Source organism: Lutra lutra, chromosome 8 (genome assembly GCF_902655055.1).
Source record: "Lutra lutra chromosome 8, mLutLut1.2, whole genome shotgun sequence".
NCBI classification, from domain to species: Eukaryota; Metazoa; Chordata; class Mammalia; order Carnivora; family Mustelidae; genus Lutra; species Lutra lutra.
In genome coordinates this window covers 36,713,650-36,728,185 of record NC_062285.1, presented here as the reverse complement: position 1 = coordinate 36,728,185, position 14,536 = coordinate 36,713,650, and the positions used below count along the sequence as shown (strand labels likewise).

The 14,536-nt window shown below is 38.7% G+C and overlaps 2 protein-coding genes across 32 annotated transcripts in view; one reads left to right on the top strand and one right to left on the bottom strand.

Annotated features, from left to right (window-relative positions):
- Positions 1-14,536, bottom strand: part of DCP1B (decapping mRNA 1B) — a 54,954-nt gene that overhangs the window by 14,228 nt on the left and 26,190 nt on the right. Inside the window, exons 4-5 of the mRNA XM_047742081.1 lie at positions 4,773-4,839; positions 1,685-1,820 (exon numbers count right to left, since the gene is read on the bottom strand). Of these exons, the coding sequence (XP_047598037.1) occupies positions 1,685-1,820; positions 4,773-4,839 (203 nt within the window). The remainder of the gene's footprint in view (positions 1-1,684; positions 1,821-4,772; positions 4,840-14,536) is intronic.
- The window catches only part of CACNA1C (calcium voltage-gated channel subunit alpha1 C), a 735,566-nt gene continuing 728,386 nt past the window's right edge, over positions 7,357-14,536 (top strand). For 11 of the 31 annotated variants that reach the window (XM_047742061.1, XM_047742043.1, XM_047742050.1 and 8 more), the window contains exon 1: positions 7,359-7,959. In XM_047742061.1, the coding sequence (XP_047598017.1) occupies positions 7,821-7,959 (139 nt within the window). In that variant the 5' untranslated portion in view covers positions 7,359-7,820. Of the gene's footprint in view, positions 7,960-14,536 lie in introns of all 31 variants that reach the window. The other 20 variants (XM_047742064.1, XM_047742056.1, XM_047742057.1 and 17 more) reach the window with 4 other exon arrangements.

Below are 14,536 nucleotides of genomic sequence, written 5' to 3'. Positions count from 1 at the left end.
ATTGGGAATTTCTTTAAAGAGCTCTGCTACCTTTTGGCATGAGGGGGAGAATAGTATTTAGAAACAATAATCTGGGGGCCAGAGGTGCTTGCTGCTCCTGAGTTGTCACTTATTTCTAGGTCTCTTCAGGGAAAAAAGTGAGTAACTACATATTTAAGAAACAAAATATGAACTAACTCTTACATTCCAACTTAAAATTTAATGTTAGATGGTTTTAACTTAATATCTTTTTACACTGAAGGTTTTGTTCTGACCTCATAAACATACTTATTTATTATATCCACGACAGCTAAAAAATTACAATGCCAATATTACCATTAACAATGAAACCACTGAATGAAGTTTACAATTTCTTTGCAGTTCTTTTTGTCTAAGGATATTCAGTCCAACTATGGGGTTCTGAAGTCACTCCCCAATTTCTTTTCTAAGTAATTATGTCATAGTATGATATTCAGTTATGTAATGCTTATTTCAGCGGGTTTCTAAATTCAAGGTTTTAACTGTCTTTTGTTCTCTTAATTTTCTTTTTTCCCATGTTTCTAGAGAGTGATAATCTTTTAATTCTCAATTTTTATAATAGCAGTTTATAAAATTGAGAAATTAACCCTCCTATTTACTTAGGTATAAACATTTCTTTTCACTTTGCTTGTGTTTTTTTAAAACCAGGCAAAACATTTATTTTTTTATTTTTATGTAGTTGAGTTAATTGCCTTTGGGTTTTAAGGCAGAGTTTATTAGGAAGACTTCCCCTTTCTAGATTACAAAGAAATCCATACACATTTTCTTCTGGTGTTTGAATGGTTTTATTTTTAACATTTATATTTCTAATACATTTGGGATTTATCCTGGTATAAATCCAATTTTGTATTTTTCCAAATGGCTGCCACTTGTCCCAATATCATTTATTTAAATATCCACTCAAACAGCTGATTTGAGATTTTCATCTTTTTCATGTCCTAAATTTCATATACACTGGGGTGTCATTTGGACTTTCCCACCTGTCCTATTGGTCTATCTGGCTTTTTATGCATTAGTAACATCAAGACCATACAGTTTTAAGTGCTTACGGTTTAATGCCTTAATATCAGACAGGTAGAGCTTGTTCCCCCTTCTCTCCCATCCAATATTGCTCTTGTTTGTCAAGATTTTTCCCACTACTCTTTCTTACATATTTCTCCATATGAACCTGCTAGTCAACTTGTCTGGTTCCAGGAAAGAAGAAACCGTCTGTGTTTGTTTAGGAATCATCTTAAATTTGCAGATTAAATAGAAGTGAGTGCTTTAAGTTTTATCTTCTTATCTAAGATCAGGACATAACCTTCCCATTTGTTCAAGTCTATTTTTACGCCTGTCAGGAGTGTTTAAAAGTTTTCTTCATACAGGTTTTGCTCATTTCTTGCTAATTTTATTCTGAAGAATGTTATATATTTAATAGCTGCTACGGTAAATGGGGTCTTCGAGTAAACCTTCTGATTGGATACTGTTTGTATATAGGAAGGCTGCTGATTTTTTAGTCTACCTTTTAATCCACTTAAAACAAACGGTATTCTTTAGCTTGCTAAAAACAAATAGAGATTTTTCATTCGATTTTGTTTGGTGGAAGGAATAGCACTAACCCTTCTCCCAAAAGCATGTTACCACTGTAGGATTTAAGTATGTTTCACAAAAGAAGACAAAAACTCACCTTGGTGTATTCATCTTTGGCCTTGGTGAGCATTCTTAAGATATCTACTTCCTTGCCCTCTCCTGAATTGAGGATCATTGGGGAGTTTCCTGTTCCACCTCCCTGATGGGCTTTCAACTGTTCATATTGAGTTAGGCTAGAAAAATAGAGGGGAAAATCCACACAAGAAAAACAAACTCAACACAAATGGCTTATAAAACCATCTAATTCCCATCCACGTGTTTTTATCTTTGTTTTTTTAAGATTTTATTTATTTGTCACACACACACACACACACACACACACACACACACACACACACAGCGCGCACAAGCAGGGGGAATGGGAGAGGGAGAAGAAGGCTCCTGGCTGAGCAAGGAGCCTGAGGCAGGGTTCAATTCCAGAACCTTGGGATCATGACCTGAGCCAAAGGCAGACGCTTAACTGACTGAGCCACCCAGGCGTCCCCACTTATTTTTATCTTGTTATAGTCATAGTAGAAGTAAGACTGCTCAGGAAGTGAAAGAAGAAAAACGAGAGTTGAGGTCCCGAGTATAGTGACTACGCGTATGAACCCAGGGGAGGGGTGGTCAAACTACGTCCTGCAGGCCAAATCCAGCACACCAAGTGTTTTTGTAAAGTAATTACCAATAGCCACACTCACCGGTTTATGTCTCATTTACATCTACTGGTGGCTTTCACACCATGATTGCTAAGCTGAATAGTGACAGAGACCTATGGCCTTGCAAGGCCTGAAACACTCACGATCTGTTTTGTTTGTTTGTTTTTTTCAGAAAAAGATTGCCACCTCCTCATTTGGAGCACTTGAAAGGACTCATTAATTGTTGAGGAAACCCAATTTAGAGTTCTCAAACACTGAGCAAACCCCAGGGCAAATCGAGATCCACTCCCCTTTTTTGTTTCAATGTGCCTTGTACTCAAAGCAAAATTGACCTCAGCAACTCAAATCCTATAATCCTCTGGCAAATTATAAACTGTGAAGATTTCATTCTAGAAGAGGGGGTGTTAAACAAACAAACAAACAAACAAACATCCCCCCCCCCAAAAAAAAAAACCCAGAGCAATGAAGAGTGTCTTCTGTTTTCCTGAAAACAATACAGGAGGGAGACCAGATCGCTCCTCGATGGTGCCTGGTGGCATTGAGAAAAATACTTTTTCCTTCTGTGTACTTTGACTTTCAGCTCAAATTTTTATAATGGCCATTATCATTTATGGTAAAAGACACCTGAGAACTTACGGGAAGATTTAATTCTAACCGAGGAAGGGCTCGGAATCTACACTTATCAGCTGCTTATTGCTAGTCAACAATCAATTTCCTGCCCCAGCTGTTAAGTAACTACTGCCGAATGCTAACAATTTGAACACGGTCTCTCAGCTGAGCCGTGGGGTATTTTTTCATCTATATGAAATCCTGCTATTATGATCTGTTGTACGGTTTAAAATAACATGAATGTGTTAGGAACTAGTGGTGATGGGGGTAAATACCAGTTTGAACCCACTTAATCACCATCTGTAACGTGAGCTGGTTACCTACAATTAGCTATCATCACAGGCTAGATTTTCAGAAGCCTATTTATAAAAAAGTGTTCCCCACATTCATTTTTGGGGGTCACTTTTTAGTCATTTCATTGCCCCGGGATTTAAAATTGGAAAATGGGTGCCTTCACAGATGGAGATGTTTTGTCCAATCTGCGTGGACAGCTGCCATATTGTGTGTTTGGTGGAGCCGGGTCACCGGCTGAGATACAGCCTGGGTAGGAAACCGATTTTGTTCCAAGGCTCTAAACCATCCCCTTAAAGCAGGGAATTAATTGCCTCTCAGGGAGCAGCCTCAGGGCTCAAGGACTGATCAAAGAGTTGACCAGTCACAGAGGAGACAGCATGCTTACCCAGGCCTCCCTTTCAGTGCAGTCAAGGAGCCACGAGTAGGACAGTCGGACCCTGATTTAACTTTCCCAAAATGCGGGCAAGACAAACCACAAGGCATCAAGAGATTAAAAGAAAGAGACAAGCAACAAAAAAAGGGACTGCCTACTGATCACTAAACCAATACTGACTCCGATATTTCCAACAAGACTGAAAATAAAGTCTATCCTGAGTACTCACAGCATTTGAGACATGAGGAAACTCTGAGCTCCCACAACCCTGGATATGCAGTTATAGGAAGGCATTTAGGGCCGGAAGGAAAGATCTTAGAGAAAGTGTAGCAGCCTTTAAAATGTTCTGAATGGGGGTGCCTGGGTGGCTCAGTGGGTTAAGCCGCTGCCTTCGGCTCAGGTCATGATCTCAGGGTCCTGGGATCGAGCCCCGCATCGGGCTCTCTGCTCAGCAGGGAGCCTGCTTCCTCCTCTCTCTCTACCTGCCTCTCTGCCTGTTTGTGATCTCTCTCTGTCAAATAAATAAATAAAATCTTTAAAATGTTCTGAATGTTCTTTTTACTGTCAGCTATACTGATAACTTTTCAGAGGAAAAAAAAAACCTGCTAATTTACAAATGAGGAAAATACTGAAGAAAACTGCCATCTGGAATAATTCATATTATAGGTATTTCCCACAAGCAGAACAAAAATGAGGTGAACTATTCTACATGATAAATCTTACCTAGTGAAAATATGGAGGACATTAGGAGTAGGAAAAGAAAAGTGAAGTGGGGGGAATCAGAGGGGTAGACGAACCATGAGAGACTGTGGACTCCAAGAAACAAACTGAGGGTCTTAGAGGGGCAGGGGGTGGGAGGGATGGGTGAGCCCCATGACGGGTATTAAGAAGGGCACGAATTGCATGGAGCTCTGGGTGTTATATGTAAACAATGAATCTTGGAACACTATATCAAAAACTAATGATGTTCTGTATGATGACTAACAATAACAATTTAAAAAATTAATTAAAAATAAATTTTTAAAAATTTAAAAAATATGAAACGTGTGACTTCTGTTTATTTTTCCTTTAAGTAATAGTAAACGTTTTCCTAGCCACAGTGGAAAGGACTGCCGTAAGAGGTCCATTCTGCTTAGAGTATAGTGGAGTTACACTGAGAAGCACAGACAAAAGCATCAGGTCCAGAAAATACTTAGCCTTTCAGCACCTACTTTTTCATTAGCTCTGCAATTCTTTGGCATTCTTCCTTATCATAAAACCAAATCCCATAAATGGACACTGCAAAAAACATATCAAACAAATTATGAGCACCTTCAAAACTACAAAATGGAACTTGAAGGAAAAAAGTACTCATGGATAAATGAAACCCACCACCGGAGTTTAAGCTGGAAAACCTAGTGTTGGAATTGTCTAAGCCCCCAGAGAACTCTGAAGTGTGGTCTTACACATATGCAGGGACACCCCCTCCCCCATAAAGTGTGCCGTCCTCAACAATATAGCACCTGAACATAACAGGCATTTGGCAAATGCTTCTTAAATGAATGAATACAGATTGAGGATGAAGTCAGAATTTCTGACATCCTGGCTTTGAAACATCACTGTGTCCAGACTCCATTTGCACACATATTCCATCTTTATTGTGAAGTATCCAAAAACCTGATGCATGAAATTAGGCCTACAAACCTCTCTCCCTCCTCCTCCTCCTCCTCTTCCTCCCAGGAATATGTTCACCAAGAAACTGGCTCTGTAAGCTCTGAGTTAGGACACAGTGCAGGAAAAAATAAAATTCAATAACAAATCTCTGACTTCAAAATGCCTGTATGGAAAATTTACAACTGTTGAAAGATGAGATGTAACCATAACTTAATCGTTTAGCAATGAAAGAAAAATGTGGTATAATGGAGCTACAGATTCATATAACAATTTTCAGATAAATTGTATACTTTAATATGTGCCTATCCACATCATTTTTATAGCAAAGGCTAAACAGTTCCAAAATACATTTATAAAGATCTAATTGAGGATCTGGTGGTATTAATCATATAAATATTGCATTAGCTACAGATACATTTTCAAATGCTTCATTGAAAACAGCAGCAGTGTTATGATAGGGAAACAAAAACCAACAAAAAACATTTTTTTGAAGGAAAAACCATTAAAATTTAAACATTCAAAATATTTAATTTTCCGAATGTTATTTGGTCATTAAAATGGCTGTGATGCTTTGACAACTTCTTCCCCCCACCTGACCAATGCCTCAGTGTGGGATTTCTGCTTCTTGTCAGTAATGATTCAGATAACGAAAGCTTCAGGAAATGTCTTCCTAGTGCTATTTTAGGCAGGTATGTTTAAAAGGAACCCCATAAATCTGAATTACTGACTTGCCAAAAGGTGGCAACGGGGTTTTAAACTTTTTGTATGATTAGCGTGCCAGGATTTCTTACCAACCCCCATGTGAAGAGGAAAAAAACAATGGAAAGAACCCTCCAGCATTTCTAGAATAGGACCATTTTATTATCTTAGAAATACATACAGGGGCGCCTGGGTGGCTCAGTGGGTTAAGCCGCTGCCTTCGGCTCAGGTCATGATCTCAGGGTCCTGGGATCGAGTCCCGCATCGGGCTCTCTGCTCAGCAGGGAGCCTGCTTCCCTCCCTCTCTCTCTCTCTCTCTGCCTGCCTCTCCATCTACTTGTGATCTCTCTCTGTCAAATAAATAAATAAAATCTTAAAAAAAAAAGAAATACATACACATATTCCTCTTTAATACATTGATAATCTTTTGGAAAAAAGAACATCTGAGCTCTGAAGCCTATGGGCCTTACTATCAAAAAGTAATTCTTCGTTTCAAGATCATTAAATGTGTATGTAAGACTTTTCATTCAAGATTGTTAGCAGCCCATCCCCACCAGCGTCCTACTCTGTCTGCCCACAGACACTGTGACACACGAACCTGCCATGGCTTGTATCTCTGGCAGGACAAGTACACTGATCACTAACATTCCAAGACAATAAATCTGAATACGTTTGTGTCTTATGGTGGTTTTAATCTTAGTGATAAAACTAACAGCCACGTCTGCTTTTTTGGTTCTGGTGATAACTTCCTTTTCTGGGAGACTGGGCTTTCCAAAACTATCAGAAAAGAAAGGTGGTAGGTAGCGGGGGAGAAAACCACAGCATGACTAGGAACCTCTGGGCCCAGTGGCAGCGTGGAACCTGTGCCTAATCTGTAGGATGTATTCGTAGAAATGCTCGGAGTGTCATTTGTTTGTTTGTTTGATGTTACACATTTGTGGCATTTGACATACGGAATCCAGTTTTCATAAGAGCAGGATGCCAAGGCAACTGTTGATACAAGCAGAAAAGAGTCTGACAATGTCATTACCATGAAATAACTGAAATGTAGATTTAGGGAAGAAAAATGCTATGAAAACATCTTTCAGATGTCAGCGCAGAATGAAGGGAAGACCAGGTTTGTGATGACTATTTAAGACATTGTGGCGATTTCCTCAGGGCCTGACCATTTATCTCTAAAACAACATGACTTCAAGAGTAAAATGGGCTCATTCTGAAATGGCATTTTTCATCCCAGTTCATACTTGGTTTGAATGTAAAATGTAACCAGTCCGTGGAGAAAAAACCAGATTTACTAACAGTCCTGGCTACTGTCGAACTGGGCCCAAGTTTTTTCTCCTTAAAATAGTTTTGTGACTTGCGCTGCATTCCAGCAGGAGCCAGCCACAGTTCCGTCTGTGCACATTCCAGCCGAAGTTTTCTGCCTCTTAGGCCCAAGGCTTCCCAACCCCTGGACAAACCTATCAGTCTTCTTGCACAAGAGGGTATATCAAAGCAGCTCGTGGTGATATATAAAAACCAGAGATCATCATGCCTCAGGGAGGTGATGAGCTGACAGGCTGACAGAAACCATTAACTTCACATTTCAATCCCAGTTTTCCTGTAAAAGCCACTGGGTGAGAGGCCCATCCTTCGGGAGGCAGTGAGTACGGCAAGCAAGGAAGAAGAAACTTGGTTGAAAAGAACCCAAAAAGAAGGTGTGGTTTTTCGAATTCTGAGTCTGACAAAGTTATCACTGTGACCTGAATTTGCAGTGATGGGGACCTGCCGTGTGGACCTGTGGAACGCTGAAATGTTCCTCAGGGAGTGACCTCTGGGCTTTAAGAAATTACAAGGAGAGAAGCTCGTAGGAGGATATTTATTTACTTGAAAACAGTGACCTATTAGTACACATCTGGCAGTTCAGCATGCTTCGAGCCTTCGGCCAGCCAACCGCGCCCGCATACCAGCCGCTTCCCAGCCACCCCACCACTGAAGCAGAGGTGAAATTTAAGGGCACTTTGGTGCATGAAGCTCAACTCAATTGCTTCTACATCCCACCTGGAGGTAAGAAACCCAAAAGTGGGATAAAGAATAGGAAGAACAGGTTGAAAGGTACTCCAAAATATTCTAATGACCTCTAGAATGTATGACCTAAGGACTCATCTTTTTGGTGGTCCTCTTCGTATTTAATCCAAGACTTTTCAACAACATGGTTGTGAAATTTTGCCTAAAATTGCACTGTCGTGGTCTGTCTCATGCTTTGGAAATTCTCAGTCAGAAACAAATCCGGTGTTTGGGGCAACAGGCAAGGTAATACTGCCTTTACATAGCTCCTGAAGCATCAGTTTTCCCTCTTCCTTTTAATTCTGCGTGGATGATTAAGGACAGCCAAATCTCTCTATTAGATTTCATGTCTGAATATCATAGGTAGACACAGAAGGCAGAACAAACTGACTGTATCTGATAATGGTATTTTCTTCTTTTTTTGATTTCTTCAGCAGAAAAATCTAAAGCTGATCAAATGTTCAGAGGCTAGTTAAGAGGTCATCAGAGGCAATATCAAAATGTCCTTAAATGCACATTCATTTAGAATTCTTGGATTCTTTTTAGCATGGAACGTGAGTTCATTCTGGCTGTTCTTTGGGAATTAACCTTATCTAGTTTATGTTCCTAACAAATATTTCTATACAATCTGTTCTTTGAAGGCATTTATCATTTGTTTCATATTTTACCCAAAATATCTTTCTTTTTTTTTTTTTTTTAAGATTTTTTTATTTATTTATTTGACAGAGAGAGAGAGAACACAAGTAGGCAGAGAGGCAGGCAGAGAGACAGGAGGAAGCAGGCTCCCTGCTGAGCAGAGAGCCTGATGAGGGACTCGATCCCAGGACTCCGAGATCATGACCTGAGCCGAAGGCAGCGGCTTAACCCACTGAGCCACCCAGGCGCCCCCAAAATATCTTTCAATACCAAATCATCAATGGTAGCTTGCAACCTTTTAACAAGGATTCATGATAATATTTGTGCAACTTTAAAATATAAGGCATATTCCCATGCAGTTAGGAAGTAGATAATACATAATTACATGGTAAAGTTTAAATAGGCATGAGAAGGATATCTGATTTGCTAATGCTCTCCTTTCTCTCTTTCTTTAATAATAATTTCACTCAAAAGCCTAGGGATATATATTTCTTAGTCGGGATGCAGCAAGGAAGGCACTTATATTCTCTTTTTTCACTAGGAAAACTATGGAAATGTGGCAGCGTAAATTACACACATCTCTTCTGTGCACTTCAGGGTAAACCAAAATTTTAAAATTCCTTCAAACCCCGTTTGTCTCATCAAGTCTTTCCCAAACAAGTGGAATAATAATCCCAATGTAAGAACCAAGAACATCTAATCAGACATTTGATGTAAACACTTGTTTTTGAGACTTTGCTCAAATATCCTATTTCTTGATTTATGGTACCATTTATCTAGTTCCAGTTTCTGTAAGACTGACCACACTGATGATGACTGGTTACTGGTATTTGGTAGTAAGCACACACACATGGCTACGACCCCCCCTGAAAGACCACACGGTGGTTAAGAAATAGAAAGTTAGAACCGTGAAGTTTCAGAGCTGGAAGGCAGCTGAGACGTGTGTAGTTCAACTGCCTATTTCACTAATGAGGAATGTGTGGTCTCACAAGGTGAAATGACTTAGCCAAAGACATCTTGACTGGTTCCATCTGTTTCTCTGAAATACGCTCCTCCCCCAGCCTTACAAATGAAGTAAGAAAGAACAGAAACAAGTTTTATATTTGACTGAGTTGGAGACTTGGTTGTAAGAGATAGGAATGAGGCTTTTCTAAAACCAGCTTCATATGGCATCTCAAGAGGAAAAAGGCAAGATGGAAGGGAGGGAGGAAAGGAGTATGGAAGGAAGGAAAGGAGAGGGAAGAAAGAGGAATCGGAGACTTCTAGTATTGGCCAGACTTTGGGGCAGTGAGTGCGAGGACAGCAATCACACTGCCCAAGTCCTGGCAGCCACAGATGGGAAACACAAGCTATGTTTGGTGGCTCCATGTTAACCCTGTACTTCTAGCCCATTTGGAATGCTTTGCCCTAAAAATTATTTTCTTCCTCATGTTCTTTAATGCCTTTAAAGTAATGTTCTTTCATTCACCTTCTGCCTTAGCTCTACTGACCAAACACGGACACAATCTTGTAAAACGGAATCTTCACTGGCCACAGAGAGTCTACATAGCATTGTTATCTTTGGCCCCTGGTCTGGTTCTTTTCATATGACATAGTTTTACTGCACCTCACCAATCAGTGATCCCATGATCTCAAAATATTGGAGAGTTCGCAGTAGATGAGAAGCAGTTTCTATTTTATGGGTGACTAATCCTCACAAACATTTTGGGAGAAACAGTGGGAAATCTAAAATTCTGTGAAGTATAACAACCTTCTTTCTAAAGAACTTAACTTCATTAGAAAGTTAATGCCATAAACAGCAATGACAAAACAATCTCTCAACTGAAGCGTTATATGAATTTGTATTAAATTAACATGTATCTCCAGCTATAAACTAGCATTTATTATTTTGAAAGAAAAGGATGGATTTATCTTTTAAGATGTTTTTATTTATAACAAATGCATGTTATGTCATTAGGCCTTCCTAATCTCCACAGAGGTCATTATCCTCCCAAAATGAGACTCCAGAGGTCTGCTGCTGGCCTCAAGTTCATGAAAGGCCAGATGGAATCTTTTTCATGATACACTAACTTCCTGATTTTATTTATTTCAGGGGACAGTTCCTTTAATCTAAGACATTTAACAGAGTAAATAACCATTTAAAAAATTAGGAAGCAGAAAAAGTCATAGGTAATAATAAATATAAATAGGAACAACTTATTCTGTTTTGTTGGTCATTTAAATTTATATTTTCTTGGGGCACCTGGGTGGCTCAGTGGGTTAAAGACTCTGCCTTTGGCTCATGATCCCAGGGTTTGGGATCGAGCCCCACATCGGAGGTCTCTGCTCAGTGGGGAGCCTGCTTCCCCCTCTCTCTCTGCCTGCCTCTCTGCCTACTTGTGATCTCTCTCTGTCAAATAAATAAATAAAAATCTTTAAATTTATATTTTCTTTTTGTTCATAACCCTGCTGATTAACTTCAAAATCTCCTAGACCACAAATAACAAACATGGGTTCCCCAAAATGTCTTTCCCCTTTCTGAGCTAATAGTCCTCCAGAAGACTCAGGTTTTCCCATTCCTCTAGGGATAAACAGCCTCAACTTCTCTGTTATTCCTTTAGTTTTTTGGTATATCCTTGGATCCCTCCGCCCCCCCCGCAAAATCCGAGCACATTGTAATTAAGTATTTACACAACTGTTTCCTCCACTAGACTCTGAGCTATAGCATAATGAGTAGAATGTGGTAAATATTCAACAAATATTTGCTGAGTTGAACTGAAATCAGACTTCAAGAGCTTATACTATCAATACTCCTTGTAATACTAGTATTAATAGTTATCACTATTCTGGGCTAATTACACATCGCAGACCAGATGTCCTAGATCCTCTGTATTCAATGAACACAATCTCTACCAGGGATTACAGCATAGGGAGTCTCCTCACAGTGCTCCTTTATTTCTCCTTCTAACTGAAGTTTATTTAGCTTTAAACATTTGGTAACCTTAGGCATTAGTAATGTTGATGGGATTTTCTCATTAGGAGATGAGCTCCCTAGGATTGTATATTTATATTGATCCAGCACTATGTGAGCACTAATGTACTCATTTTATGTGTATTTATTATTACAACAAATCTACCATATACCAGTCTTCCTGATTGAATACCTGTCAGGCCCTGGCAACTAACAGCTCAAAGAATGCAATTAATCTGCAAAATCACTTGCATTTATCTTCAAAGTATAACTAATAGTACTTCGATCTAACAGAAAAAAAGAATTCAAATTCCAGTCATGTGTGATAATAGTAATCTGAAGCTTAGATATACAAGTACCTAAATTATCTTAAAAACATAAGATTTATATGCAATGTCAATTATTCCAGCAACACACTGAAAACATACTATCTTAAGTGAATCTCAGTGTAGCATCGTGTAGTCTCAGTGTAGTTTTATCTCACACAACTGTAGTTTGCAAAAATACATGTTTAACCTAAACATAAAAGAGTATTTCTATGGGCTAAAACCTGTTCCAATGTAAAGGAGACTTCCTCATACTTGAATCAGATTATTTAACCAAGTGTTAGGAATAGCTTTGCAGAAAATACCCTACCTATAAAGTATATGATGAATGAAAAATTTCCAAGATTTTATATAGCTGTGGCCTACCGAGAAGAGCCAAATACTACATCTTGATTGAAGGAAAGTGAGCCAGAGTTTCTGTACTTTTTCCAATTTGACCTTAATCTATAATTATGGATATAGGCAATACTACTTTCTCCAAAGCCCTCTATGTTATACACAGCTGAAGCATGTTTTGGTCCCACTTGAATTAAATTAGAACTCTAAGGCTGTACATAGGATAATTCGACATAAATTCTTGGCCAGAATTGTTTTCTTTCTTCAAAACCCTTAGGTACATGAGGACTTGCAATTTTTCCTTCTGTAGGTTAAGAAGAAATTTAATCCAATAGTTTCAAATTGATTATTTGAAACAATTTTCTAAATGATTTTTGGACAAAAATCAGTAATATAAAAGACAGACTCTGAAAGAGCAGATAGGAACACTCAGTGTAGCCATAATGAGCACTTACTATATGCAAAGCACTGTGTTAGCACAGGAAAATGGAAAGACACTTCACACAGTAAGCATTTCAGAATGTGTTTTGGAATCCAGTTTTTGCTCTGCCAAGATTTAGACTTCTATCATGCCAAACTGGGCGCTCAGAAACAAAATAGAAAATACAGTCTCTCTCCAAGCACAAATGTAGTGTATGAATCCAAATAGCATCACTATGCAGATGTTTCTTTGGTAGAAGTCAAGAATCTTTAAAGTGTTTATGGTTCAGGATAAAATAAAAGTGACTTCGCTTTAATTTCACGCTCACAGGGTATCTGTGTATCACCTTTGCCACACAGGTACTTCATCTAAGCATGCCTGACTTCTAAATCAAATAAGTTTCGAAATGCTTATACAGTTTCCCATTAAATTCATGTGATGGTCCTATATCCAGTGAGTCCCTGAATAATCAAAGATGAAAGTCTGAAGGCTGCGTAAATTGGGTGGTCAGGGTGAAGAGAAGTATTGTTCATCTACCTCGAGTATTGTTCATCTACCTCGTGTGTGTGTTTCTAGGAGCTACCAGGTACCACAACAGCACACAGTAAAAAACAAGAGCGTGAAACCTAGATGTACCACGTGGCTAAGGAGTGAAGTTTTACTTTACTTGAAGCTTTTCAGAGCCATCTTTAATTGATAGGATGCCAGTTATTTAGACTAATAGTGTCCGTTAGAGTTTAGATCTTTTCCTTTCAGCATGAATTGAGCATTGACAGAACAAAAGAGTAATTCTGGGTTAAGGTCAGAGTGACAAGTTTCATCACTCAAGTCACAGCAGATGTATAAACCTTAATCATATATTAAAACACATTAGCTTTCTGAGCAATGATGCATAGTAAATAGATCAATTTTTCAGTTCGAATGGCAAAGGAGACTTACAGAGTCAGATTCAGGGACCACATTATAATTTTTAAATTTTGGTGGTCTTTCTTTCTCACTAAAAAGCACAGACTTCTAGCTGGTAGAAAGAATCCTTGGTTCTCTAATGCAACCAATGATGCCCCCAGGTATAGCTTAAGAGCAAGACTGTACAGGTTACCTATTCTAATTGCATATGAAAAGTCAAATTCCTTGTCTCCCATTCCATACTGCACATAATTTGAATGAGTTTACTTTAAGGATCTTGTATCACTGGACAGATCCTTAATAGAACATTTTCTTCTTATTCCTGCAAATACTAAGACCCTGCCTAGCACGAATGTCAAGTATTTTTAGCCATATAATTACTTTAAAGATGTTTCTTGACTCTAGAGGGCTTCAGGAGTTCAATAAAATCCCTAAAGTTGTATGCATACAAAATGATGTACATATATAAAAATAGACATGTTTGGAGGTAGGGAAGTACAAAGCATAGACCCCCTCCCCCAAGGACAATGCCTGTCACATAACAGGCAATTTAAAATTTTGCGGGGGCAGGCGGGAAGGAAATTAATCAGATTCTCAAAGGGATCTGTGACCCAAAGAAGGTTAAGAACTACTATTTGAGGATCAATACACCACTAAACACCTTTGAATGGAAAAATAAACTCTCAATTATCTATGGGCAGAGAATGTGACTTTCATTTTCTTAGTAAAAAATTTACACAGAGTTCACTTTTAACCTTTCAAATTGCTTTTGTAATAATTGCCTGAACTGATTCCAAGGTTAAGAAAACAGATGATAAAGTCTCAATGTCTTAGAATTCGTTAAGTTGTAAGACCTTTTATTCCTTCACATGGCCTGAAGTCTAGGAGAGGGCTTAAAAAAGAGACTTCATATCCACAGTAAGGATGAATAACACAGTTCCACTTCTGTTACTGCTTTGTGTCATTAGCTTGAGAGGTGGCAATCCCTCCCTCCCTCCCTCC